This window comes from Sus scrofa, chromosome 12 (assembly GCF_054392235.1).
Source record: "Sus scrofa isolate SSC_HxYL_T2T_F1_AM1 chromosome 12, Sscrofa_HxYL_maternal_Yorkshire_Landrace_v2.0, whole genome shotgun sequence".
Classification (NCBI taxonomy): Eukaryota; Metazoa; Chordata; class Mammalia; order Artiodactyla; family Suidae; genus Sus; species Sus scrofa.
Genome location: NC_139394.1, coordinates 49,456,423 through 49,483,659, shown reverse-complemented (window position 1 = coordinate 49,483,659; position 27,237 = coordinate 49,456,423). Strand labels below are relative to the sequence as shown.

The 27,237-nt window shown below is 56.1% G+C and overlaps 2 protein-coding genes across 12 annotated transcripts; both read left to right on the top strand.

The window, feature by feature from the left end:
• Window positions 1-2,201: 2,201 nt before the first annotated feature.
• Window positions 2,202-8,271, top strand: DHRS13 (dehydrogenase/reductase 13). The gene is made up of 5 exons (XM_021067495.2): window positions 2,202-2,574; window positions 2,670-2,788; window positions 4,177-4,300; window positions 4,494-4,805; window positions 7,622-8,271. Exons 1-5 carry the CDS (start codon window positions 2,217-2,219, stop codon window positions 8,071-8,073), a joined length of 1,365 nt encoding a protein of 454 aa, XP_020923154.2. The 5' UTR covers window positions 2,202-2,216; the 3' UTR covers window positions 8,074-8,271.
• Window positions 8,272-8,942: 671 nt separating this feature from the next.
• On the top strand, window positions 8,943-27,011 carry FLOT2 (flotillin 2). 11 transcript variants are annotated; one of them, XM_084985628.1, is made up of 13 exons: window positions 8,943-9,112; window positions 16,823-16,904; window positions 19,745-19,835; window positions 21,828-21,918; window positions 22,533-22,694; window positions 22,959-23,082; window positions 23,724-23,842; window positions 23,941-24,054; window positions 24,156-24,275; window positions 24,365-24,579; window positions 24,994-25,177; window positions 25,467-25,616; window positions 25,739-27,011. In XM_084985628.1, exons 6-13 carry the CDS (start codon window positions 22,968-22,970, stop codon window positions 25,775-25,777), a joined length of 1,056 nt encoding a protein of 351 aa, XP_084841754.1. In that variant the 5' UTR covers window positions 8,943-9,112; window positions 16,823-16,904; window positions 19,745-19,835; window positions 21,828-21,918; window positions 22,533-22,694; window positions 22,959-22,967; the 3' UTR covers window positions 25,778-27,011. The 11 variants fall into 11 exon arrangements, with proteins under 11 accessions (XP_084841754.1, XP_084841753.1, XP_020923157.1 ...); XM_084985627.1 differs by lacking the exon at window positions 19,745-19,835; XM_021067498.2 differs by lacking the exon at window positions 22,533-22,694.
• The last annotated feature ends 226 nt before the right edge of the window (window positions 27,012-27,237 follow it).

Genomic DNA, 27,237 nt, shown 5'->3' with positions numbered 1-27,237 from the left:
GGGGGGCATCCGCAAAGGGGCTTTGTGGGCGACTTGAGGGAGTTCAGAGGGCTCCGGTCTTTTGACATCAGGTTCTGCAAGAGTCCAAGAGTGCAGATCCCTGCTCCCAAACCAAGACATTAGGACAGAAGCTGCCACAGGACCCTGGCATTCTGGTCCAGAAGCTTTAACCAAAGGAGTTGGGGCTGCCTTTGGTCCCAGTTTGCTATCAGATTTCATCCATCTGTTCTGGGAGAAGTCCTACCTTGTTTTGTCCTTTTCCCCTCAGCTCTGGCTGGGAGTGGAGCAATTCATTAATTTATTCAAGTGGCGCTCGAGTTCATCCTCCTCCAGGACTTGAGTCTTGGTCTGGGTCACTTGGGGTGAGCAGTCAATAGAGCAGATGTGACCCTGCCTCTTGAAGCTTAGAGTCTAGTGTGGAGCAGTTTGTTGATTCACATGTCTTTGAAGAGCATGAAGTAAAAGAAATTCAGTCTCTTGGAGTTCCTGTCATGGTTCAGCAGAAACGAATCTGATTAGCATCCATGAGGACGCAGGTTTGATCCCTGGCCTCGCTCAGTGGGTTAAGGATCCGGCGTTGCCATGAGCTGTGGCATAGCTCGCAGACTTGGCTCGAATCTGACGTTGCTGTGGCTCTGGTGTAGGCTGGCAGCTGTAGCTCTGATTCGACCCCTAGCCCGGGAACCTCCAACATGCTGTGAGTGTGGCCCAAAAAACCAAAAAAAAAGAAAGAAATTCAGTCTCTAGATCCAGCCGTGCCATAAGTAGTGTGATGCAATCACAACTTTACAATGGCAGTTCCGCATCAGAAGATGTATACCCTTAATTTTTTTTTTTTTTTCTTTTGGCCATGCCTGCAGCATGCAGAAGTTCCCAGGCCGGAGAGATCAAACCCAAACCACAGAAATGACAACTCTGGATCCTCAACCCACTGGGCCACCCACTGGAACTCCCTGAAAAAATTTTTCCTGAGGACCATCTCCTACTCCTTAGGGAACACCTCAGTGTGTATGCACTGTTAAGAGTACTTGGTACTTGTTTGTATATTAGGATTTTGCCTGGGGGGTGGACAGTCCATCCATTTACCTCATTAATACTCCAACCCTACCTTCATCCCACAGCACCAACACTTGAACCCTGAATCCACAGTGCAGCTAAATAGGAAACTTCCCCTGGAATCCAAGGTCTGTCTAGCTTTGTCTCCATGACTCTTCCCCCTGCCCTAATGAACTCCCTTTGGGCAGAAACACATTGATCTGCTTGATATTTCCAAGGCTAACTGCACCACTGGGCACGCTGTATGGGCCACACAACGCGTGCTAAGTCGTACTGGATTTCTCCTTTCTCCTGGCAAGTCACTTTGCCTGCGATATCCTTACCCAGGGCTCCCTAGCTCTCCCCGCCCACCTTGCCATCATATGCACTTCTTCCATTCAGTGATGGAGCTTCTTGACCTATTTGTACCACCTCTGAGTAGCATTCTGGAGGCAAATTTCCTCCTGAAGGTCAGATAACAGATGTTATTAACACTCTCTTCCCACTTCCCTTCAGAAATGGGAGGTGGTGGGGGCAGAGGCAGGGAGACAGACAGCAAATGAATGAGTGGATCCTGACAGCCCTTAATTGGTGATGCCACCCTGAACACATTGTATCATCTCTCTGGTCTCTGAGAGGAATCCTAGAAGCTGAGGGCTGAATTTGAGGATAAGGAATTGACAGACCTTTTTACAGAGGGCAAAGCATCCAGGACTGGACGCCTCAGAAACAGCATTCATGTACCCACTCCCCTCTAGATGGGAAGGGCTACTGCTACATACTGACACCCAGAGGGCTCGCACACCCAGTTAGTCCTCTTAGGAGCCTTCAGCTGCAAAGCCCAACCCAAAGTACGGCAGCATGTGAAAGAGATGTTCGTTCAAGCACACGGTCAACAGACTACCTATACACGCACATACCTGGAGAGGCTCAAGGCTCACATGGGCACAGTCACATAAAAGGAGCTCACACAGACACACACCTAGAGGGCACTCCCAAGACCCACAACTATACACACCTACAAGGTGCTCCCTTGGGCACACAGAGGATCGAGAGGCACACACACAACTTAAAGGGCGATCCCAGGACCCAGGGGCACATTACACACCAAAAAGTCATTCACACCCTCACTTGGGATGCAGGTACGTACCTAGAGGGCGCTCCCAGCCCCAAATACACGCATGCACCTAGGTTTTCGTACAAGCACGCACCAAGAGGACGCAGACGCACGCCAAGGAGGCGCTCCCGGGGCACGCACACACACCCCTGCCCTACCTCCTACCCGCCTCCGCCTCCGCGAGGTGGAGGAGTGCCTCGCGCCTTCCAGGCCCGAGGGGGGGCGAACCGGCATCCCCCGGGCGGCGATCCAGGGCGGCTCCGGGCCTGGCCGGGAACCCGGAGGCGCGGCCAGCATGGAGGCGCTGCTGCTGGGCGTGGGGCTGCTGCTGGGCGCCTACGTGCTTGTCTACTACAACCTGGTGAAGGCCCCGCCGTGCCGCGGCATCGCCAGCCTGCGGGGCCGCACGGCCGTGGTCACGGGTGAGCGCCAGCGGGCGGGGAAAGGGAGCGGGGAGGCCGGGACGGCGCGGGCGGAGGCCCGCGGGCTCAGCTCGGCTCTCCTCCGCCCTCCGCAGGCGCCAATAGCGGCATCGGGAAGATGACGGCGCTGGAGCTGGCGCGCCGGGGAGCGCGCGTGGTGCTGGCCTGCCGGAGCCGGGAGCGCGGCGAGGCGGCCGCCTTCGACCTCCGCCAGGTAAGGGAGGTTAGCGCTGGGCGGGACGGTGAAGAGAGGACAGGCACACGGAGAACGCAGGGGTGCATAGAGCAGCGCCCGGAAATCCAGCCTCTGAGAAGAGAATGCGGCTCAGTCCACCAAGTGCCGAAGTGGGGCTGCAGAAGTGCTCTGGTCACACAGCGAAGCGGCACCTGTAATTGCTGTTCTAAGACATTTAAGGATTGGTAGGAGTTACATTAATGAAAGACAGTCAGAAAGGGAACAGCATATGCAAAGGCCCTGAGGCAAGTAATTGATCAGATTTAAGCAACTGATTAAAAGGGAAGCCGGAGCACAGAATATGAGGAAAAGGGGCAGAATGAAGGGGCTAAACCCTATAAGCCAGGTCCAGGTTCTGAGGGCCCTTATAGACCTTACTGGAATCGTATTTTTTTAGAATGGGCAGTGAAGATCCAATGAGGGTCCCCAGCGGGGTCTGGACGGTCAGAATAGCCTATTGGAATGAAGCCCTTGGTGGCTGTGTGGTACCTGGTTTAGAGGAGACAAGAGTGGGCTGGAGGCCAGCAGGGAGTCTGTTGTAGATTTTAGGGTAAACAATAATGGGCAGAGGGTATGATAATAATAATAGCACGTGCCTATACGGTGCTGACTGCGTGCCAAGCACTGTTCTAAAGATTTTAAATACAGTAACTCATTTAATCCTCACAATAACTGTAAATACTATATTATTATTTCCATTTTACAGAAAACTAAGGCTCAGAAAGATTAAGTATCTTGCTCAAGGACACACTCTAGTAGGAGGAAAAGTCAAGATTTGCATCCAGGAGTTCCCGCTATGGCACAGTGGATTATGTATCCTACTGCAACAGCTCAGGTTGCTGCAGAGGTGTGGGTTTGATCCCTGGGAGGTGCAGCGGGTTTAAAGATCCAGCGTTGCAACAGCTGCAGCTCGGATTCGATCCCTGGCTTGGGAACTTCCATATGACACCAGTGCGGCCATTAAAAAAAAAAGAAAAAAGAAAGGAGTTCCTGTTGAGGCATGGCAGAAACAAATCTGACTAGTATCCATGAAAACGCAGTTTCGATCCCTGGCCTCTCTCAGTTGGTCAGGGATCCAGCGTTGCTGCGAGCTGTGGCATAGGTTGCAGACACGGCTGGGATCCCCATGTTGCGGTGGCTGTAACGTAGGCCGGCAGCTGCAGCTCTAATTTGACCCCTAGCCTGGGAACTTCCATATGCTGCAGGTGCAGCCGTAAAAAAAAAAGATTCGCATCCAGTGTCCACGCACATATCCACTACATTCTAATGCATGGGGCAGATCTTAGTTGTAGGAGCGGTTGGACTCTCAGAATTTGCCGCTTGGGGAGAGGGATGCATATGACAGCCCAGCCCTTGCCACTCCACAGGAAAGTGGGAACAATGAGGTCATCTTCATGGCCTTGGACTTGGCCAGTCTGGCCTCCGTGAGGGCCTTTGCCACTGCCTTCCTGAGCTCTGAGCCACGGCTGGACATCCTCATCCACAATGCCGGTGAGGGGCAGCAGGCCGTGCAGGGGGGCAGTGGGTGGCCAGGGGCAGCTGACCCCTCCAGCCAGGGTTTTCCGGGGCCCAATGGACATGTGGGAAGGATACCCCCTACCGCCATCTCACATGGGAGACACCAAGGCCTCTGGGAGTCCCTCTGGAGCAGTTACTCACACCTAGCCGTGTTCCACTGTCCCAGGGATCAGTTCCTGTGGCCGGACCCGCGAGCCCTTTAACCTGCTGTTGCGAGTGAACCACGTCGGCCCCTTTCTGCTGACACACCTGCTGCTGCCCCGGCTGAAGACATGCGCCCCCAGCCGCGTGGTGGTGGTGTCCTCGGCTGCTCACCGGCGAGGCCGCCTCGACTTCACACGCCTGGACCGCCCAGTGGTAGGCTGGCGGCAGGAGCTGCGGGCATATGCAGATAGTAAGCTGGCCAATGTACTGTTTACCAGGGAGCTTGCCACTCAGCTTGAGGGCACTGGCGTCACCTGCTATGCAGCCCACCCAGGTGAGACCTGGCTCTCAAACTGCTCTGCTTTGTTTTGATTCCCCCTCTTTCATCCTTGCCCCACCCGGTACTCCCCCAGCTTCTCACTGAGCAACAGAATCTCAGAGCAGGAAGGAAGCCTGGTCCAAGGAGGGACCTGTTCATTGCTGAGTTCTTCCTCTCACACCACAGGCTTGGATGCTGACTACGGAGTAGGGTATGGCCATGAATAAGGCCAGGTTCTCACCCCAGGAGCCATCTATATGACTGAACGGACTATAACATGATAATGATGGTGTTGGTTCATGCATTCAGGAAACATTTATTGAGGACCTATGTTTCTGGCATTAATCTCAGTGCAGGGGATGTAGCAATGAAAAAAACAAAGAGGAGTTCCCGTGGTGGCGCAGTGGTTAACGAATCTGACTAGGAACCATGAGGTTGCGGGTTCGGTTCCTGCCCTTGCTCAGTGGGTTAACGATCTGGCGTTGCTGTGAGCTATGGTGTAGGTTGCAGACGTGGCTCGGATCCCGCGTTGCTGTGGCTCTGGTGTAGGCAGGTGGCTACAGCTCCGATTCGACCCCTAGCCTGGGAACCTCCATATGCCATGGGAGCAGCCCTAGAAAAGGCAAAAAGACCAAAAAAAAAAAAAAAAAAAAAAAAAAAAAAGACCTTATCCTTGTAGAGCTTACATTGTACTTTAGAGAAGAAGACAGCTAATAAATAAATATACACAATGACAGGTGGTGATAAAGTGCTATGGGGAAGGATAAAACGGGGGAATAAGGAGCTCCTGTTGTGGCTCAGCAGGCTAGGAAGCCAACATAGTGTCTGTGAGGATGCATGTTCCATCCCTGGCCTCACTCAATCAGTTACGGATCCGGCATTGCTGTGAGCTGTGGTGTAGGTTGCAGATGCAACTCATAGCTGGCATGGCTGTGGCTGTGGTGTCGGCTGGCAGCACAGCTTCTATTTGACCCGTAGCCCTGAGAACTTCCATATACCACAAGTGTGGCTGTAAAAAGAAGAAAAAATAAAAGGAAATAAGAAATGATAGGAGAGGGGAAGCTATCTTATCTGTGGCAGTCAAGGAAGACATCTGAAAAGGTGACATTTGAGAAGAGACTCAAGGAAATGAGAAAATAAGCCATGAGGCTTTCTGGGGAGAAGAGTAAAAGAACAGCCAGTGCAAAGGTCCTGAGGCAGAAGTGTTTGAGAAAGAACAGGGAGCCTGGTGTGTCTGGAACAGAGTAAGAGGGAGAGAGTGGCAAGACATGACATATAGACATGGGCTGGGTCACCTAGGGTCTGAGCGGCCACTGTAAGCATTTTGTCTTATAATCTGAATCATTTCACTGATGAATAACCTCATCCTTGCCTTTAGGGAACAGGTTACAGGATAACAAGATCTGCCCTACACATATTACCATCATGAATTTATTTATTTATTTTTTTTGTCTTTTTTATAGCTATTTCTTGGGCCGCTCCCACGGCATATGAAGGTTCTCAGGCTAGGGGTCGAATCGGAGCTGTAGCCACCGGCCTATGCCAGAGCCACAGCAACGCGGGATCCGAGCCACGTCTGCAACCTACACCACAGCTCACGGCAATGCCGGATCGTTAACCCACTGAGCAAGGGCAGGGACCGAACCCGCAATCTCATGGTTCCTAGTCAGATTCGTTAACCACTGCGCCACGACGGGAACTCCCATGAATTTATTTTTAAATTTTGGTTTTGGCCATGCCCACAGCATGCAGAATTTCCTTAGGCTAGGGATGGAACCAAGCCATAGCAGTGACAACGCCAAATCCTTAACCACTAGGCCACCAGGGAACTCTTCCCCCACCCTTTTTTTTTTTTTTTTTTTGCTTTTTAGGGCCACACCCACAGCATATGGAGGTTCTCAGGCTAGGGGTCGAATCAGAGCTACAGCTGCCAGCCTGCACCACAGCCACAGCAACATCACATCCGAGCCGCGTCTGCGACCTACACCACAGCTCATGGCAACACCAGATCTTTAACCCATTGAGCAAGGCTAGGGATCGAACCCGCAACCTCTTGGTTCCTAGTAGGATTCATTTCCACTGTGCCACAACGAGAACTCCTCTCTCCCGTATTGCATTTCAGACAGTCATTGCATAAGACATATTAATAATTATAATGAGACAATAGTAATTACAGCTAACCTTTACTATACTCCATAGCTCTAATATCCAAAACAGGGGCTGGTCTACAATAGGTGTGAATAAATGTTTGATGTTTAAACAGAAGAACAGGACTTGAGCTAGTAGAAAAGGTGGAGAGAGACAGAATTGTTCCAGGCTAGAGACACAGCATAAGCAAAATCTGGAAGATGAGGATTTATAAGGAGTTTGGACGGAGAAGAGGCAGCTTGCTGTTAGAAATGAGTTATGTTGGGAGTTCCTATTGTGGCTTAGCAGTTAAGGAACTCAACTAGAATCCATGAGGATGCAGGTTCGATTCCTGGCCTTGCTCAGTGGGTTAGGGATCCTGCGTTGCCATGAGCTGTGGTGTAGGTTGCAGTTGAGGCGTGGATCTGGCAGTTGCTGTGGCTCCAATTTGACCCCTAGTCTGGGAACTTCCTTATGCCACAGGTGTGGCCCTAAAAAGACAAAAAAAAAAAAAAAAAAAAAAAAAAAAAAGAAAAAGAAATGAGTTAGCTTGGCTTGTGGGGCCCTGAATGCCTGGTAAATCTTACCCTGGTTCCCCTGGAATTGGACTCTGTTCCCTCCTCCCTTCTAACCCCGTTCTTGCTGCTTTTACCATGAGCCCTTACCCACTCTTCTCCCTCTCCTTCCTTTCTTCCTGTTCCCAGGTCCCGTCAACTCAGAGTTGTTCCTACGCCACGTTCCCAGATGGCTACGCCCACTTTTGTGCCCACTGGCTTGGCTGGTGCTGCGGGCACCACGAGGGGGTGCCCAGACACCTCTGTACTGCGCTCTGCAGGAGGGCATTGAGCCCCTCAGTGGGAGATACTTTGCCAACTGCCATGTGGAAGAGGTGCACCCAGCCGCCAGAGACGACCGGGCAGCCCATCGGCTGTGGGAGGCCAGCAAAAGGCTGGCAGGGCTTGAGCCAGGGGAAGATGCTGAATCTGATGAAGAGCCCCAGCCTGTGGACCCAGGAGTCCCATCTTCTCTGAGCAGCCCCCACCCTGAGGAGCCCGCAGCTTCTGAACCCTACACCAGCCCTCAGAGTTCACCAGACTTGTCCAAGGTCACACGCCGAATTCCAGTTAAAGCTGAACCAGAGCCCCAAGCCTCCTAACCTCCGGGCTGGGAAGCTTTCTAAGGCTCTGGGTGGTCCTTGAAAGCCTTAGCCATGTACCAGGCTATGGTCATGCACTGGACACTGAGGTGGTTGAGATTTTTACCTCCATGGTCACTTTGTGGGGGCTTCAAGGTATATGTCCTGGAGAGCTCTTTTCCTGGTTGAAGGAAATAAAGGGTGATGATTTCTTCCTGAGAGTGACAGTAAGCCCGGGGGAGGGGGGGAGGGGGGGGTTGTGCCAGATGCTGCTCCTCAGGAATTTGAATTTCCTATCTCCAGGCTCTACCCTGAGGAACACTCAGCCCTGGATGAAGGAGGCCTGGGCATTTTTAATCTGATGCACCATCAGTATGGAGAATTGTTCAGTTGTGCCCTTTGCGATCACCTAGTTACATTATTCCCACTTTCCAGAGGCGGGACTAGGCAGCCAGAGAGGGAACTCGTTCCGGATCTCCGCTAGAAAGAGCAGGGGCTGAGATCAGAGCCCAGGCCCAGGCGGGCTGACTCCAGGGCCCACCCCTGTAAGGTGGGTGCTGGGAGGCGAGGCGGGGCGTGGCAGTTGTTATCCAGGCTCCCCAAGGAACGCCTTCAGGACTGCTTGAGGGCCGAGCTCCCACGATGCCAGCTCTGTGTAATACAACCACTTGAAGAGCTCCCTGATGGCACAGCAGGTTAAGGATCCTGCGTTGTCACTGCTGCGACCCGGGTTCGATCCCTGGCCTGGGAACTTCCACAGGCCGGGCAGGCTGGGCCAAATACTTTGAAAATTAAAATCGAGCGTGTTGACAGCCTGGCTCGGTCCGCCTCCCTCCACACGCCGGCCCCGCCCTCCGCCGCCACACTTCCGGCGAGGCTGCGGCCGCGGAGGGGCGCCGGCGGGCGGCCGCTGGGGGTGGCGGGATAGGCTGGGCGCGGCCGGCGGTGCGGGCCCGCTGCTGCTGTCCAGGTCTCGGCGGCCCCCCGAGGGCCCTCCGTCCCTCCGGCGCCATGGGCAATTGCCACACGGTGGGGCCCAACGAGGCGCTGGTGGTTTCAGGTGAGGGGGCGGCGGGGGAGGGGGGCCGGAGACGTTTGGGGCGGGGGGCCGTGCCCGGGAGGGCGGGGACCGGGCTGGGCAGCGGACGGGGAGGGGCTCCGCGGGTGGGGGGCAGCGCGGGAGGTGGAGCCTGAGTCCGCGGCTTCCCGGGCCGCACCTGAGACCCTTTCAGGAGGGACCCCTGTGCTTCCACCTTCCTGCCCCGCGTTCTCGGGCACTCGCCGGGCTCTCCCCCCGCCTTCCCCCGCTGCGTGTTTGCCGGTGTTTTTTCCCTCCTTCCTTCGTCTCCTCCCCTAGCAGGGTCGCCCCTGTGGCCTAGGGGGTCTCGAACTGAAGCCTTGGGGTTCCGGGAACACAGTTTGGCTGGATGCCAGCGCCCGGGACTAGGGTGGGTCACGCAGCCCTGGAAGGCAGGTGCCCATCTGGGCACAGACCCGTTAATTCCCAGCAGGCTGAGGCGTGCTGGTTTATTGGCACTGCCCGCCTGGGAGACGCGGGTGCGGCCTCTACAGGTTGCGAAACCGGGCTCTGGGCTGTGTCGCTCAGGTTGCAAAATGCTGCAGGCTCCAGAATTTCTGTGAGCTTAGGTGGGGCCGGGGGACTGCAGTATTGGGGAGATGAGAGGGATCTTGTCCTAAGGCTGCTGTGTATGTTGTATATTTGGGAATTTGAGGAAGAGGCTGGAGCCTTTCAAGCCATCAATTTGTGCAGCCCCAAGCTCACAGGTGCTGGGGAGAGGGCCTGTTTCCTGACAGCTTGGAGGCCTGTAGCTGCAGGAATCCCTCCTGTCTTTACTTCCCACTGTCAGTGTGGATTCTCCACCTGTGCAGAGTCGTTAGGGCTGGCTCTAGAATTGAGCAGAAGAGGGTGTGTTGGGCCAGGGCAGGAAGCTGTCCACCTTTGAGAGGTGTGATGAATCCATTGGAAACTTTCACCCCAGAACATGGCCTCTGGCTCAGTGTGGATCTCAAAATTGATTTCCCTGGGACAGGAAATCCCCACTCTCCCTCACTAAGACCTTACCCCTGTGGGGGAATTTAAGATTCTTTACCTCCCTGAAAACCAGAGCTAGCCGTAAGGTCACTAGGGAGACCCCCAGAGAGCACTGAGGCCAAACCTACACCTCTGTAAGACCTGGGCCAGGGGTTCCCGCCTGCCTTGGTGCAATGGGTCAAGAATGCCACCCAAGTCGCTGTGGAGGCACAGGTTAGAGCCCCATCCAGGCACAGTGGGTTTAAGGATCCAGCATTGCTGCAGCTGTGGCATAGGTCGCAGCTGTGACTTGGATTCAATCCCTGGCCAGAGAACTTCCATATGCCTTGGGTACAGCCATAAAAACAAAAACAAAAGACCTGGGCCAGTCTCCCAGCCCCCACCCCTAGAGAAGCTTGTAGAAACCCCAATCTGAGCCACACTGCACTTGGTTTTGCTTGTGGAGTTTCTTTCTAGAAGCCCAGACTCTGGGCCAAGGAGACAAAATCTCCGCTCTCGTCCTTGTAGAGACCCTTGAGACTGGGGGCAGGAGGAAACCCTGCACTGTGCCTTCCAGTTGCCAGGAACCTGGTCCCCTGGCCAGTGGCCAAAGCAGGGCTGGCTTAGAAGCTGTTTTAATGGTGTGGAGAGGAGGCGTGCTGAGAATTAAGAGTGCTGGAGTCAAGGGAGGGTGGAAGAGAAGAGAGAGAGATAATGCCCGGCATAATAGAACCTTGGGATTTGAGATAATCATGTTAAGATGCAGCTCCCTTGTACTCGTGGCCTCCCTGCCCTGCCCCCACCTGGTTACCTGAGCCTGCCTCTAAGTCCAGGGGTATCTCACACAGCCCACTTTCAGAAGGAGGATGCTGATACAGTTCACCATTATCTTTTTCACTTGAAAAGTCTGGAGGTTTGGGAGTTCCCATCGTGGTGCAGTGGTTAACGAATCCAACTAGGAACCATGAGGTTGTGGGTTCGATCCCTGACCTCACTCAGTGGGTTAAGGGTCCGGCGTTGCCGTGAGCTGTGGCGTAGGTCACAGGCGCAGTTTGGATCCCGTGTTGCTCTGGCTCTGGTGTAGGCCGGTGGCTACCCCTAACCTGGGAACCTCCATATGCCAAGCGCACAGCCCAAGAAATGGCAAAAAGGCAAAAAAAAAAAAAAAAAAGGTTCTTCTTGTCTAACTTCCCTCCTTAATTATGTAATACAAAACCTTTTCCTCTGTTTCTACTCTTGGGAATTTAAAAGGAGAATCTAAATACCATACACCTTTCTCTCATCTCCACAGTAGATCAGAAGTTCTTAACCTGGGGTTTGTAGAAAGAATTTAGAGATCTTTGGATTGGGGGGGAGTACATTTTTATTGACACTAACTTTAACGGAAATTTAGTGTTTCTTATGATTATTAATGTCAACAACAATCCTCGGTAATATTAGCAAATATTTTCCTACTGTACTGCCTTTGTTGCTTTGTTGTAGTTACCTTAAAAATCATTTTCGAGGAGTTCTTGTTGTGGTGCAGTGGAAACGAGTCTGACTAGTAATCATGAGGATGCAGGTTCAATCCCTGACCTTGCTCAGTGGGTTAAGGATCCTGTGTTGCTGTGGCTCTGGTGTAGGCCAGCAGCTGTAGCTCCAATTTGACCCCTAGCCTGGGAACCTCCATATGCTGCAGGTGTGGCCCTAAAAAGCAAAAAAAAAAAAAAAAAAAAAAAAAAAGTATGAGAATTCCCGTTGTGGCTCAGCGAGTTAAGAATCTGACCAGTATCCATGAGTATTTAGGTTCGATCCCTGACCTCCTTACTCAGTGGGTTAAGGATCTAGTGTTGCCACAAGCTGTGGCATAGGTCACAGATTCGGCTTAGATCTTGTGTTGCTGTGGTTGTGGTGTAGGCTGGCAGCTGCTACCACTCAAGTTCAGCTCCTAGCCTGGGTACTTCCATATGCTGTAGGTGAAGCCCTAATAAGAAAAAAAAAAAAATCAGTTATGTTAGGAGTTCCCTTATAGCATAGTGGTTTAAGGATCCAACATTGTCACTGGTCACTGCTGTGGCATGGGCTCAACCCCTGGCCCAGGAACAGCCACATGCTGCAGGCATGGCCAAAAAAGAAATTATTTATGTTTATCACTGCTTTGAAATCAAGTCAGTTATTAAATCTACCACTAGATCTTATTTAATGTATTACTCTGGAGTTCCTGTCGTGGCACAGTGGTTAACGAATCCGACTAGGAACCATAAGGTTGCGGGTTCGATCCCTGCCCTTGCTCAGTGGGTTAAGGATGCGGCGTTGCCATGAGCTGTGGTGTAGGTTGCAGACGCAGCCCAGATCCCACGTTGCTGTGGCTCTGGCATAGGCTGTTGGCTACAGCTCCTATTAGACCCTTAGCCTGGGAACCTCCATATGCTGTGGGAGCGGCTCAAGAAAAGGCAAAAAGACAAAAAAAAAAAAAAAAAAAAAAAAAAAGTATTTCCCTCTCACACATAATACTATGTACTACATACGGCACATATTACTATGTCACATACATTTGGTTGTTTTAACATTGTGATAAGTTTCAATATAATTTGTATCTCATGTATTTTATGCATTTATGAACAGTCAGGCATTGCCAGACTACTAAGGGTGTTTTTGGCTCAAAAAATGCAAGATCCGGAATTCCCATGGTGGCTCAGTGTGTTAAGAACCTGACTAATGTCCATGAGAATTCAGGTTCCATCCCCGGCCTTGCTCAGTGGGTTAAGGATCTGATGTTGCCACAAAGTGTGGCAGAGATCACAGACTCGGCTCGGATCTGGCTTTGCTGTGGCTGTGGTGTAGGCTGGCAGCTGCAGTTCTGATTCAACCCCTAGCCCAGAGCTTCCATATGCCATGGGTGTGGCCTTAAAGAAAAAAAAGGCAAAATCCCACTTGTAGGAGAGGATATAGACGGTCTCCTTGACCAGTAGGAAGAAAAGGGCGGAAGAGGGAGAGGAAGGCGGGAGTGATCCTGAGAGGGCAGACTGGCGCCTGGGTCTGAGGCCGGTTAAGAGAGGGGCAGAGGTTACCATGGGATAGTTTGTGATTTTTCAGCTTGGTCGAGGGCAGAGCCAAGTTGGATTAGAAAAAATGAGATAAAATTAGGAAGAACTTCCAGATCTTGAGACACCGAGGCCTTGGGAGGTCAAGGAAGGGCCACCCAAGCGTCCTCTTTTGGAGGTGGTGCTCAGGCGCGTGTGCCCGGGAAGCCGGAGGAAGATGCCTTCCAGAGGAGGAGACTGCGGGGGGCGGGGCAGCCTGGCAGTCGCAGCTTCCTGTTGTTGCCACCCCCTGGGAACCTGGCCATGTTACCTTGGCTGAGGCCCAGTTGGAGCAGTGGCAGCCTGCTTGCAAGGTCAAGAATGCGTTAAAGTATGACCGCCCACCCTAGTTCCCCTGCCCCTATCCCACCCCTCCCCACCAGCAGCAGCAGCCCCTCCCACAGCACACTGAGAAGTCCCCTGGGCTGGCCCGAGGAGGCTGTGCCCAGCCCCCACCAGGCCAGAGGAAGTGGAACAAGCTGTGATTTTTTGACCTTCTTCCAGTTTCACTGGATCCTGAGATGGTTTGGATTTCAAGTTGACTGCTTGTCCTTAGAGGCTTCCCCTACTCCATCCCCTGGAGAGAGAAGCCTTCGGTGGCTTACCTTTTTTTTTTTTCAGTTTTATTGAAGTAGAGTAGATTTACAATGTTGTGATAACTTCTGCTGTACAACAGAGTGATTCAGTTATACATGGACACACATCCGTTCTTTTTCAGATTCTTTTCCCACGTAGAGCATCACGGAATGTTGGGTAGAGTTCCCTGGGCCATACAGCAGGTCTGCATTGGCCAGTCATTCCCTACCGGAGTGGCTTATCTTGAGCGGCAGCCCTGTGAATAAGTATTTCCACTACCCAGGAGCAGACCGAGACCTCCGAGACCTCTTCCCACCCCACTGTGGGGCTGCCCCTGGTTCCCTGGGCCTCAGGCTCAGCCACCTGCACACTGTGCAAAGGAAACAGAGTTGGCCGCCCTGTGAGCAGTGTCAGAGGCTAGCTCTCTAACCTGGCAGCACCCCCGTACTTGTGGGGCGCCACGATTCCCCAGCCTCCACCTAGTCAAAACTGTTTCCAGGAGTTCCTGCTGTGGCACAGTGAAAAGCAATCCGACTAGTATCCATGAGGATTCGAGTTCAATCCCTGGCCTCCCTCAGTGGGTTGGGGATCCGGCATTGCCGTGAGCTGTGGCATAGATCACAGATGTGGCCTAGATCCAGCATTGCTGTGGCTGTGGTTCAGGCCAGCAGATGCAGTTTCGATTTGACCTCTAGCCTGGGAACTTCCATATGCTGCATGTGTGGCCCTAAAAAGCAGAAAAACCCACAAACTTGTTTCCAGTTGGTGTGCGGTTCTCTCTATTGTCTCTGTGCCAGTGTGAGCCTGATCACTCACTGAAACCCAGGCCTCAGAGCTGCACTGTCCAGTATGGTAGCCATGAGCCACAGGTGGCCACTCAAATTTAATTAAATTAATTAATTTAATTAATTAAATTAAAATTCAGGAGTTCCTGGAGTTCTTGTCGTGGCACAGTGGAAACTAATCTGACTAGGAACCATGAGGTTGCAGGTTCGATCCCTGGCCTCGCTCAGTGGGTTAAGGATCTGGTGTTGCTGTGGCTGTGGTGTAGGCTGGAAGCTGTAGTTCCTATTAGACCCCTAGCCTGGGAACCTTCATATGCCGTGGGTTTGGCTCTAAAAAGACAAAGAGACAAAAAAAAAAAAAATTCAAATTCAGTTCCTCAGGTATACCAGCCACCTTGTCAGTGCTCAGTAGCCATGTCAGCAGGGGCTGCAGTGTTGCACAGCACAGCTGTGGAGCATTTCTGCCCTCAAAGGGAATTCTCTTAACAGGACTTCTCTAGAAGTCACTGTGTCTGACCTGGGTCACTGCAGGAGCCTGCTTCTACCCAGCCTCCCTGACCCAAGAATATTCCTCCCTGTGCAAAGCGGTATTTCTTTCTTTCTTTTTTTTGTCTTTTTTTTTTTTTTTTTGTCTTTTTTTTGCCTTTTCTTGGGCTGCTCCCAAGGCATATGGAGGTTCCCAGGCTAGGGGTCTAATCAGAGCCGTAGCCACCAGCCTACACCAGAGCCACAGCAACGCAGGATCTGAGCCGCATCTGCAACCTACACCACAGCTCATGGCAACGCCGGATCTTTTTTTTTTTTTTTTTTTTTTTGTTGTTGTTGTTGTTGTTGTTGTTGCTATTTCTTGGGCCGCTCCCACGGCATATGGAGGTTCCCAGGCTAGGGGTCGAATTGGAGCTGTAGCCACCAGCCTACGCCAGAGCCACAGCAACTCGGGATCTGAGCCGCATCTGCAACCTACACCACAGCTCACGGCAACGCCGGATCGTTAACCCACTGAGCAAGGGCAGGGATCGAACCCGCAACCTCATGGTTCCTAGTCGGATTCGTTAACCACTGCGCCCTGACGGGAACTCCCAAAGTGGTATTTCTAAAAGGCAAATGTAACTTAGCCTAAATGATTCCCCCATCACTCACACTCACACACACACCTCCTTGGCCTGACACCTGACATTCCGTGATCTGGCCCCCTGCCCCTCCACCCTGCTTTGTCCACTGCCATGGGCCTCAGAGACCCTGCGACCCAGCTATACAAAACTACCCCTGACCTTTGACCTTAGGAGGCACACACCCTAAAGCTTTCGTGAATGCAGAAGCCATCAATGACACCGCTGGCATTTTCCCAGTCACATTTCCTTTGCATCATCTCTTCCTGAATTTGTCTTTATACTGCAGGTGAGCTGCCCCTCTTGCGTTTACGAAGTTTTCTTGAACTTGTTGTGTAATTTTGGCATCAGCAGCAAGGTTCACGACAAGAATGTCAAGAATTGATTTTTCTCATGTTTGCCTAGAGAGCGCGCCGACGCGTCCGCGGCCCAGAGCTGGGCCGTGGCCAGATTCAACCTTCTGTTTAGTTGATACACAGTTTCCAGGAATCACTTCCTTTTGGGACCTTTTCCCTTTCTCTTCACTCTTCCTGTTTGGACCATGAGTTGGCCTCCGTTTTGAGACCTCAGCTTCCGCCTCTGTTCCCACAAGAGGAACAAATTCCCTCTGAACCCCTGGGAATAGAGAGGCAGCCCCGCTGAGGGGTGTCGGCTGGGCGTGAGCAATGGCCACCCCACCCCACCCCATCCCACCCCCCACCTTGGCTCAGAGCCTCCCTTCCGTCCCACCCTGCGCGCCCTCTAGACGGCACCCAGCACCCGCCCCGACGCAGGCGAATCACGCGGTCTCAGCGTCCCTTCAGGAAGATGTCCCTCCTCCTAGTCTGACCTCTCTCGAGACACGACGGGCATCCGTATCCCCCGAAAAAGACGTGATTGTTGAGTGGATGGTTGAATCAAAGATGGAAGCGTTTCCCTTTCCCTCCTGCCCACCGACCTCTCTTCTGTTCTCTGAAAGCACAGACCTTCTGAACCGCTCGTTGGCTCTCCTCCTTTCTCTCCAAGTTGCCTGTCTACCAAAACACGGTAGATCCCAAGGCCCTTAAGGGCATGACTCCCATTTCTCTGTACCCTCAGCACCTGGCACCCACCAGTGGGAGTTGTCAGGTGGCAGAGCAGGTAAAGGCCCAGAGTTGCTGTTGGAGGCATGTGGGGTGGACAGATCCAAGACCTGACTGACCGGCAGTGGTTTGCTTTGCTCTCCAGGGGGCTGTTGTGGTTCCGACTATAAACAGTATGTGTTTGGCGGCTGGGCCTGGGCCTGGTGGTGTATCTCCGACACTCAGAGGTAAGGGCCGGGGGCTCTGGAAGCGGGCATCCTGGTGGGCAAAGGAGACAAGGGTTTCCGTCCTCTCCCCTGCCCAGGGCAGCTAGAGCACCTACCACTTGCCCATTCCCTTCAAGGGGTGGGGGCCTCCTAAAGATCAGGTGAAGAGGGGATGCAGGGTCTGTGGGCACCTCCTGGGTGCTGGGTGTGCTTTTTTCCATCGAAGGCATGATTTCTGTCCCAGGGAATGCAGGCAGACTCCTCATGCCCAGATTCTAACTCGGAGTCATTCATGAAGCCTTAATTACCCACCCGTTGCCATGAGTGGAGGAAGGGAGGAAAGGCTTGGAGACCCCTGCCTCATGCCCTCCCCTGTGCCGGCCCTGGGACAGTGCAGGCAGGGAATGGATGAAGGGGCTCTAACAGCAGAGAAGAGACGGGGTGGGGATCTAAGGAACTGGCCCCGGGGCCCTGCAAGGCAGGCCTGGCCCTCCTGCATCAGTCTGGAAAGACCTAGCAGGGGAAGGCAGATACCAGCTCCCCCGAGGGCCCACCATCAGGCTCCACCAATGGCTCCCCCGGAGCCCCTCCCGCGCCGCTTCGGCCCACCCCCTTCCTGACTGTGGCCGAGCAGGGGAGGGGCCCAGATTCTTCCAGGTCTGGACCCAGGCAGCGAGGGCAGCAGTGCCGCGAAAGTGCGGGCACGTTGGCGAGGGGTCATCTGAACGGGAAGCGATGGAGATTCCAGTGGAAATCCCCTCCACCCAGCCCCCCAGTCAGCAGAGCCCCGCGGCCGCAGTGAGCGGCGAGTGCCGGAGCTCGGCTCAGGGCCTGGGAAGCATGCCACAGCTTTTTCACTTCACTGATTTGTCAGTAGCCCCTCCACCGGCCCACGTCGCCCCTCACTGTGCCCTGCCTGAGCTGAGGGGTCCTGAGGGACTCTTCTGGCCCAAGGTCAAATGTGTCAGAGAGGAACCCGTTCTGGTGATAGCGTCCTCTCGGGCGGATCTTGAGCCACTCGGTTGGCCTGTCAGAAGCCATGTGGTGCCCTCTCCAGGGACACTGTCACCCTGCTCCTCCTGCCCCGCATTCCTGGGACAACAAAGCATCTTGTCCAAACACCTGGAGGGACAGCCCGGCCCCGAGAGTTTGCCACTCGCCCAGAGCCCCGCCCTGAATGGCCTCGGCTGCCAGGGCAGCGCAGCAGCTGCCCTTTCCCCACATCCTGGCCCGCCCCCTCCTAGCAGAGCCCCAGCCAGCAGGGCCAGGCTTCCCCAGCAGCAGGTCTGGAAGGAGGGGTGGAGGACTGGGTGCCGCATCCTGGGAAATTGATCTCACACACCTCGGCTCGGCGTCCCCCTCCCGTCCCATCCCATGTGGGGGATACTCTGAGCCTGGAGCCCCCTCCTTGGGCCCTGCTCAGGGGGCAGCCCTTCCCTGACCCCTAACTTGCCCAGGGGACATCTCTCTCAACCAGGGCCTTTATTTCCCCAGGCCAGCAGGAGTCTCTCCAGTCAGGGTAGAGGTTTCTAAGCCAGCCTCCATGTCACCCACCCCCAGTGTCAGCCATTCTTCTCCAGGCTCAGTGAAGTCCCTCCTGCTGCACTTTGTTGCCACGTCCTGTCCTAGCCTGAGGCCCTGGTGTGGGCTGCTCTGTCTCCCCCATACCTGAGCAATTCCTCCACCTCTGGCATCTGAGCTGCAGCCTCCCTCCCTCCCTCCCTCCTTCCCTCCTTCCTTCCTTCCTTCCCTCCTTCCCTCCTTCCCTCCTTCCCTGCCTCTCTCTCTCCTTTGGCATAAGAGAGCTTGGTGGGTTCCTGTCTGAGCTGGGTGGATCCTCTCTGGCTGAGGGTGCTGTTGTCAGGGGCTCGAAGGAAGGCAGCCTTTGCATCCCTGTAAGGCCCGAGCCCCCAGAGCTGGCGCTGCAAGAGTTGAGGTGGAGACCACATTGCCTACTGCTCACCATCCCCTGGCCCATCCGCTTCTGCTCCTTCCCCCTTGGCCTCTGTCCTCCCTTCCTTTGATTTGACGACCCCTTCCATACTGTCCACAGCCTGGCCTCTGCCCGGCCCCGCACGCTGCATGCACTTGCTCACACGCTGCCCAGGGGAGGCCTGGCTAGCGTGGGCCAGGTAAGCTTTGAGGCACCTGGTTTCTTTGTCATGACTCTGCCTGTGGCCCAACTCTGGAAGTTCCAGAATGAATTCCTTCGTCATCTCCCAGGTGTCCCTATAAATATTCTGGCAGGGGCACACTTTCTAGCCAGCCTTCCTGGACACACCCCGCCCCAAGATCAGAAAGTCCAAAAATTTCTTTGAGCTTTTCTGGCCCGTTGCCCTGTTAGTGACGTAGCACAAGCCTTGAGGGTTCGTGCCCTGAGCAGGATTTGATATTTGCTGTGGCTCATGAAGCCCCGGAGTGGCCTCCCCCCACCCCAATTTCTAGAAGCACAGGAGTCCCTGTGTCTGGAGGGTGGATCTGAGACCGTCTCCCCAGTTCTGCGAGGAGTCTCCTGGGAAAGGGAGGCGGTGGCAATGCAGGTGCCCTATGCACGGGCCTCCCGGCCTCAGGTCACAGGCCGGGGCGTCAGCAGACTTCTCCCCCAGCCCAGCAGCTCCTCACTGGAAGGGCCTGGGGGCCAGAGAAGAGACCTGGAGCCCTCAGGCCAGCAAGGGGGTGTCTCTGTCACCCCTACAGCCCTAGGCTGAGCTGGCAGTGGGGGGCTGAGTATTGAGAGCAACCCCCCACCCCCCCAGGCATCAGGCATCAGGTGCTTGTCTGGTAACCACTGTGTGTGTTTGCTGTGTCCCCTCCTACCCCTTCCTGTCCCTACCTCTCCCTACCCACTGGCTGCTCCTCAGACTGTCTCTGGAGGTTATGACCATCCTGTGTCGCTGTGAGAATATTGAGACGTCGGAGGGGGTCCCGCTATTCGTAACAGGGGTTGCACAGGTAATAACCCGCCTGCTTCCTCCTCTGTGTCTAACCTTCTCTCTTCCTGCCCTGAGGGGCCTGGCAGACAGGAGCCGGATGGACTCCCCTCCGAGAGTGTGCCTCCCTCTCCCTGCTGCTCCGGGTGGCAGGATGGATCCCTAGAGGTCCTCAGATCCCTTGCTCTCGGTCACTGGGGCTGCTAGTGGGGAAAGAGCCAGGGCTTCTGGAAGCCTGCCAGTGGGTGTCCTTGGATGCCAAGCCTAAATTGGGGGTAAGTTGAGGCAGAAGACAGGCCCGTATGTGGCAGAGCTGGGCCGTCCAGATGGGCGTAATTACTCCTGCAGAAGTCCTTGTCCTCCAGTCACCGCAGAGCCCCTGCCAGCCCTTCTCCAGGCCGACACCCCAATGTCAAGACCTAGCCCTCCTTCCTACAAGGCCAGAAGATGGGTCCCAGGGGCAGTTCTGTTCGTCCCACCCATGACACCGTCTAACCTCCTTGACAAGCCTGAGCGGAAAAAGCCGTGGCCCCTAATTCTGGGTCAAGAGGCCTTGGAGCAGTTTTCCGGTCACTAGGCTTCAGCTTCCCCACCCGGGAAAGGGGGACAGTCATGCCCTCCCTGTGCCTTGTAGGAATGTTGGAAAGGCGAGTAAACAATATGAGAGCCCTTTGGGATTTTCAGAAAAGAAGCGCGACAGAAACCCAGTCTCTGTCACGAACATGATCTCACCTGGGAAAGCGAGTGCCCTGCGTCTCGCGTGTGCCGGCCAGGCGGCCACAGTGTTGAAACGCTTTCCAGAGGAAGGGCGTTCGGTACCTCCAAGTGCTTGCTTCATAGCCAGAGGGTTCCCGTCATCATTGCTTCACAGACCAGCTCCCTCCTGAGCACCCCGTCAGTTCCAGGCCTGGTGGAGGCAGCCGCAGACAGCAGGCAGTCCCTGCCCCTCAGAGCCTGCCTGCTGGTGGGTCCCCCGCAGGAAGAGACCTACTTGTCCGTCATCTCACCCATCCCCTTCCCGCTCATGAACTTGCCCTTCAGCTTCTCAGGCAAAAAGCCCCGCACCCCACTCTTCCTCGCCCGTCCTGCCCTGGCTGATCCCGAGGCCGACTGTCCCCATCTCGCCCCCACCTTGTACCTGCGGGAGGGCAGGCCTCGGTGCAGAGGCCTGAGAAGAAGCTCAGAGCACCTTGTGTGGAACGGGAGGGGTCCAGGCCTCCCTCAGCGCCCCATCTAAAGCAGCCTCCTCCCCCTGCACACCCCCTGTTCTACCTGAAACAGCTGCAAGTGCCCAGGTGTCTTCTCACCTGAGTGATGTGGACCCTTGAAGACTCAGATGGTCTGGGTGGAACAACTCTTTGTAGAGTTAGGGCCCCTTGGCCAGGAAGTTCAAGTGTGACCCCCGCCCCAGAGAGTGGGCGTCTGGGTGGAGGGACCAAGCAGGGCCTCCGGCCAGGGGGCAGGTACAAAATCACCTCTGACTTGCCCAGCAGCAGGCAGATCCCAGCATGCCAGGCGATGAGGCAGAGCTTTCTCAGCAGCCTCCTGGCACATCCCGGGGTGCTGAGCAGATTCAGGGAACGGGAGGATGTTTAGATAGCACCCATGGGTGGCCTGCACAGCACAGCCTGGGGGACCCGCACTCACGTGCTGTCCCAGGACACACATAGCTTTACCTAGACTCCGCCCACCCACCCCCAGTCCAGACCACTGGCAACCACCTCTCTACTCCCTTTCCTGCTCCTCCAGCCGGCGGATCTGGGCAGAGGACACGTGTGCATGTGGGAAGCACACCGCACTCCTTCCCGGAGCCGTCTGCACCCACCTGCCCCTCTCTCCCACCCATCTCCTCACACGCTCCCACCTCTGACCCCTTGGAAGAGCCCTCCACCACCCTCCCCTGCGTCAGGACCCCTGGCCCATCCCAGCTGGAGCAGTGAGCTAGTGATCTCTTTCCCCACGCTCCAGGCCCTGGGCCCCCGGACCCATGCCCCTGTTTTGCGTTTCTTGGCAGGATTTCCCTAGAGATTATGACGTTGCAGCCCCGCTGCGAGGACGTAGAGACGGCCGAGGGGGTAGCTTTAACTGTGACGGGTGTCGCCCAGGTATAGTAACTCAGCAGCCCCGCGCATGTCCGTTGAGCTGCCTCGTCCCCAGGCTGGGGTGTGGGGGGAGGAGGAGAGGATGGCAGCCAGGGGCAGTCTCTGCAGCGCCCCCACCCCTGCCCCCCTTCCAGGAGAGGTCTCGCCACTGGAACGCGCTCGGCCCCTTGGCCACCCAGCAGGACTAACAGACACCCCTTCTTTCCTCAGCGAGCCTGTGGGGGACAGAACCAGTGCTGAGGGCTCCTGTCTCACTAACCCCACCCCATTCTTTGCAGGTGTCGGCAATGCTGAGCCCTAGAAACCAGGCCTTGCCTGTCCCTTGGGTAGGGGGCTGCAGGGTGGGAGCCAGAGGGCAAGGCCATGTGAGACAGGGGAGCTCTGGGCTCTGGAGTCAGAGGCTGCGTTATATTCCCAGCTTGGGGAGTTCTCTGGCGGCTCAGCAGGTTAAGGATCCGGCAGTTGTCAGTGCTGTGGCTCAGGTTCAGTTCCCGGCCTGGGAACTTCCTCATGCTGCAGGCGCAGTTAAAAAAAAAAAAAATTCCCAGTTTGGTGCCTGGGTGAGGGGCTTCCTGCTCTCGAGAGGTCCGCACAGGGCAGTCTCAACCATCTTGCAGGCCTCTGGCGAGGGGGTTGTTGGCTGAGTACCTTGGGAAAGAAAGACAAGAGGATGCCCACACTCGGTGGCGGACCCCGGACCTGTCTCCTGCCCTTTCCCGGCTCTTTCCTACTCTGTCTGTGCCCCTGTTGCTCACTCTCCTATTTGCAGAGACCTGCAGGTTAAAGGGGAGAGAGTGGGCTGGAGGGGTGGAGGGAGCCACAGATGCCCAGGGGTGCGGCCATGGCAGGCGCAATTCCTTCGTATAAGAGCTCCCTGAGGTTTTCTCCCCACTGGAGGCCTCAGACAGACTCCATCTCCCAGCCCCTAGGCCTCCGGTCTGGAAAAGGAGGGGAGGGCGCAGCCACCATCCCCCATGCCTCTGGGTCTGGGGCCTCCGTCTGCCGCCCCCCAGCCTGACTCGCACCTCTGTGACCCCCGGCAGGTGAAGATCATGACAGAGAAGGAGCTCCTGGCCGTGGCCTGCGAGCAGTTCCTGGGCAAGAACGTGCAGGACATCAAGAATGTCGTCCTGCAGACCCTGGAGGGGCACCTGCGCTCCATCCTCGGTGAGGCCCTGCCCAGCCCCGGGAGCCTCACACGGTCCCCAAGCCACCTCCGGGGAGGGGACAGGGCAGGAAGGGGGGGCTCTTCCAGTCCCTCCCAGAAGTTTCTAGATGGAACATGTTCTCTTAAGTATTTCCTTTCAAAATGTCAGGCGACCAGAGCGAAGAGGAGGGCGTCAAGGGGGGAGTGAGCAGCTGCGGCTCTGGTCAGGCAGCCAGTGCTGCTTGGGCCACTTCCTCATCCTGCCTGCACCCTGCAGGAGGAGGCTCAGCGTTAAATGCTGTTCAGAAGAAACCCAGGCATTCCCGTCATGACTTAGTGGTAATGAACCCAACTGGCATCCGTGAGGACGCAAGTTTGATCCTTGGCCTCGCGCAGTGGGTTAAGGATCCGGTGTTTCTGTGAGCTGTGGTGTAGGTCACAGATGTGGCTTGGATCTGGCTGGCGCTGCAGCTCTTTCGACCCCTAGCCTGGGACCCTCCACATGCCACAGGTGCAGCCCTGGAAAAAAAAGAAGAAACCCAGAAAGGCTCAGCTAAGACTGCATGACCCCCGCATACACTCAGTCCTCTTTTTGTGCACCCTCCCCTTTCCCAGCTGGCTGGGCCTCTGGGGAAACAGCCCATGATCCTTCTGCCCCCAGGAACCCTGACGGTGGAGCAGATTTATCAGGACCGGGACCAGTTTGCCAAGCTGGTGCGGGAGGTGGCAGCCCCTGACGTCGGCCGCATGGGCATCGAGATTCTCAGCTTTACCATCAAGGTGCGGTCTGAGGGGTGCAGTCAGTGGGGGGGAGCTTGGCAGGAGGGGTGCCTTTCTGCCCATGCCTCTTCCCGGGCGTGACTCCCCTTCCCTCCCAGGACGTATATGACAAAGTGGACTATCTGAGCTCCCTGGGCAAGACGCAGACTGCGGTGGTGCAGAGAGATGCTGACATCGGGGTGGCCGAGGCCGAGCGAGACGCGGGCATCCGGGTATGTGGGCTTTCCTTGAGGCCCCCAGGGCCAGGGAGCTCAGGGGGGCCGGGACCACAGATGCTCAGGGAGCCCTCAGCACCTGCCCCTGCTGCTCCCAGGAAGCCGAGTGCAAGAAGGAGATGCTGGACGTGAAGTTCATGGCAGACACGAAGATCGCCGACTCCAAGCGGGCCTTCGAGCTGCAGAAGTCGGCCTTCAGTGAGGAGGTCAACATCAAGGTGAGACGCTGTAGGGCGCCCCGGGCTGGGGCTCAGAACCCAGGACCTGGCGGTCAGCCTCTGACGTGCTGACCACACTCCTGCCACAGACGGCTGAGGCCCAGCTGGCCTATGAGCTCCAAGGGGCCCGCGAGCAGCAGAAGATCCGGCAGGAAGAGATCGAGATTGAGGTCGTGCAGCGCAAGAAGCAGATTGCGGTGGAGGCGCAGGAGATCCTGCGCACAGACAAGGAGCTCATCGCCACGGTGCACCGCCCCGCCGAGGCTGAGGCCCACCGCATACAGCAGATCGCCGAGGGCGAGAAGTAGGTGCCACTGCCGCCGCCAGGGGCCCCGGGCTGGGGGCCTAGTCCAGCTCCTCTGCCACCCCTGCACTCTCCTGACCCAGCTGGAAGCCCCTTCTCCCAACGCCTGTTACCTCACTGTGAGGGAGGGGACACCCGCCTCCCCCATGGGGCTGTTGTTAGGAAGACTGAATTCCTTAGAGGAGGTTTAAGGTCCTGGTATGGTGCTTAGCACAGAGGGCACCCCGGTTAGTCCCCTCTCTCATTTGCATCAGGGAGCCCGTGCCCTCTTCCTGGCAAGAACCCCTCTTCATGGGTCCCCCAACCCTGACAGTTGCCAGAGCAGAGGGCTCAAGGATTTGCTGGCCCCCAGGCAAGGCCTGGGGGGCCCCCCCCACACTTCCCACTGATCCCTCCCGGCCTGGACTCCCCCAGGGTGAAGCAGGTCCTCTTAGCACAGGCAGAGGCTGAGAAGATCCGCAAAATTGGAGAGGCGGAGGCAGCGGTCATTGAAGCGATGGGCAAGGCAGAGGCTGAGCGGATGAAACTCAAGGCTGAGGCCTACCAGAAATACGGGGACGCGGCCAAGATGGCCTTGGTGCTGGAGGCCCTGCCCCAGGTGAGGCTCCCTCCCCAGGCTGGGGCTGGCTGGGCAAGTGCCGGGCTTCCCTGGGCCTTCAGTAACACAGCAACGGGCCGGCTGGAGGGGCTAGATGAGGGAGTGCTTAGCACTGGGGAAGGGACCCTACAACAGGCATCCGCTCCTCCCGGGCCGCTAGACCGTCTGACTGTGACTTGCAAATGGAAGGGTTGGGTGAGGGGGAGACGGCATGGAGGGGTGCTGGACAGGGAGGGTGGGTGGATGGAGGCCCAGCCCCAACCAGCTCTCCTCCCACCCTACCTCCTAGATCGCTGCCAAAATCTCCGCCCCACTGACCAAAGTCGATGAGATTGTGGTCCTCAGCGGGGACAACAGCACGGTGACATCAGAAGTGAACCGACTGCTGGCCGAGCTGCCTGCCTCTGTGCACGCCCTCACTGGCGTGGACCTTTCTAAGGTGGGTGTCCAGCCACCTGCAGGGGCGGTGCCTGGGCAGCCCCTGGGACGGGCCCAGGCCAGGCGGAGCCGTCGGGTGGGGGGCCCAGAGCCAAGGGCTCACGGCCTCTCCCCTTCTTGCAGATACCACTGGTCAAGAAGGCCACCGGGGCGCAGGTGTGAGGTCCCGAAGGCTCACGCCCTTCAGCAGCCACCGCCCCCCCCTCCAGCACCCGTTTTAATACCACAGGGACAACGGGAACGTTACTGACTCTGGTGCCTTATTTTGTAGGGACCAGAAGTGCTGCGTGTTCAGGCCTCTGGCTGTCTTCCCTTCTCCCCTGTCTCTGTCTCCTTCCTCTTCTCCACCCACACCCCCACTTTCACTGCCACATTCGTCTGGTTTGTCTCTTCCACCATCACCTCCCTGCACGTCTCTTCCTTTGTCTGTCTGTCTTTTTCTCTCCCTCTCTCCTCCCTCCTTCTACACACGTCCTGTAGTTTCAACTGAAGATGTCTATTACAATCACTGTCTGTCTGTCAGGGGTGGCCCTGCTGCCCCTCAGAATCCTGGTGCCTTGAAGTTTTCTGTGCATCTGTCCGTTCCCCCTGTGGCCCAGGCCAGAGCTTCAGCATGGGTGCAGGGGGTCTGGGTAGGGCGACCATCCTGCCCCCCTCCTGGCCTGGTCTTCCCAGCCCTCACCCTGTCCCCAGGAAGCCCCCAGCCTCACCCACGCCGGCCCCTCTCAGCCCAGGCAGCTATGGCTGCAGGCCCAGGGCCATTGCCCTTCTCTAACCCCTGCCCGGCCCCAGGCCTGCTCTCATACCTTAGCTCTCTCCCCCCGCCCAGGGGCACAGAGGCAAGGCCTCCTGTGTATAGCAGCTCCCTCAGTTTACTACTGCCTTAGGAGGCCCCTGCTTGTGCTCAGGGAAGTCCCCTTCCTGGACATGTCCCTACCAGGTGGAGGGGGGCTTGGTCCCAACTCTGCTACCCCTTTTCTGGGATCAGGATCTAGCCCTTCTGGGACTGGAAAGCGTGTAGACCCTCTTCCTGCTAGGGCTGTGCTGTCCTGGGTTTTGGGCCGGGTCCTTCCCAGGGCAAAGCTCCGCCACCCCTGTACAGAATCGAGTGCGGCAGACTGGCCAGACTCCATACCCCTGTGCCATCGTTCTTCCTGGCCAGGGTGATAGGGTTCCAGCCATGGGGAAGCAGCCCCGTCCTCTGTCTCCTTGCTGCAGTGGAGGCAGAAGAGCTCAGGGCCCAAGCATCCTGGCAGGGTCCCAGCCCCCCACCCCTTGCCCCAGCCTGTGTAGCTGTTCGTGCATGTGGATGCTGCATGTCTGGTCTGGGGCTTGGATGCTGCACTGCCCCGCTGCCTGTCCCTTCTGGTAAAATAAATATCTGGTCATGCCCCCACCCTGTATGGTGTCTTTTGTGAAGGGAGAGACTGGGAAGCAAGAACTGACCAGGTCCCCCTCCCATACACCCATTTAGCCTGAAGGCCACACGTTGCCTGTTCTTCCCCACCCTGGCCACTGGGGGGCATCAGCACACTGGCCTTGCCCTCAGCATCATAGAGCAGGGCAGCTGTGGCCCAGGAGTCGAAAAGCACCCCGGAAGACCTGGCTCCACTGCAGACAAA

Bases quoted from the DNA above. Each gene is read 5' to 3' on its own strand.
- DHRS13 (XM_021067495.2), top strand. From the start codon at position 2,217: ATGCACCTAGGTTTTCGTACAAGCACGCACCAAGAGGACGCAGACGCA. The intron at 2,575-2,669 runs GTGAGCGCCAGC...CGCCCTCCGCAG, and splicing joins CCGCACGGCCGTGGTCACGG to GCGCCAATAGCGGCATCGGG. The intron at 4,301-4,493 runs GTGAGGGGCAGC...CCACTGTCCCAG, and splicing joins CATCCTCATCCACAATGCCG to GGATCAGTTCCTGTGGCCGG.
- FLOT2 (XM_021067496.2), top strand. From the start codon at position 9,064: ATGGGCAATTGCCACACGGTGGGGCCCAACGAGGCGCTGGTGGTTTCA. The intron at 16,905-21,827 runs GTAAGGGCCGGG...GTTTCTTGGCAG, and splicing joins TGTATCTCCGACACTCAGAG to GATTTCCCTAGAGATTATGA. The intron at 25,617-25,738 runs GTGGGTGTCCAG...CCCTTCTTGCAG, and splicing joins CTGGCGTGGACCTTTCTAAG to ATACCACTGGTCAAGAAGGC.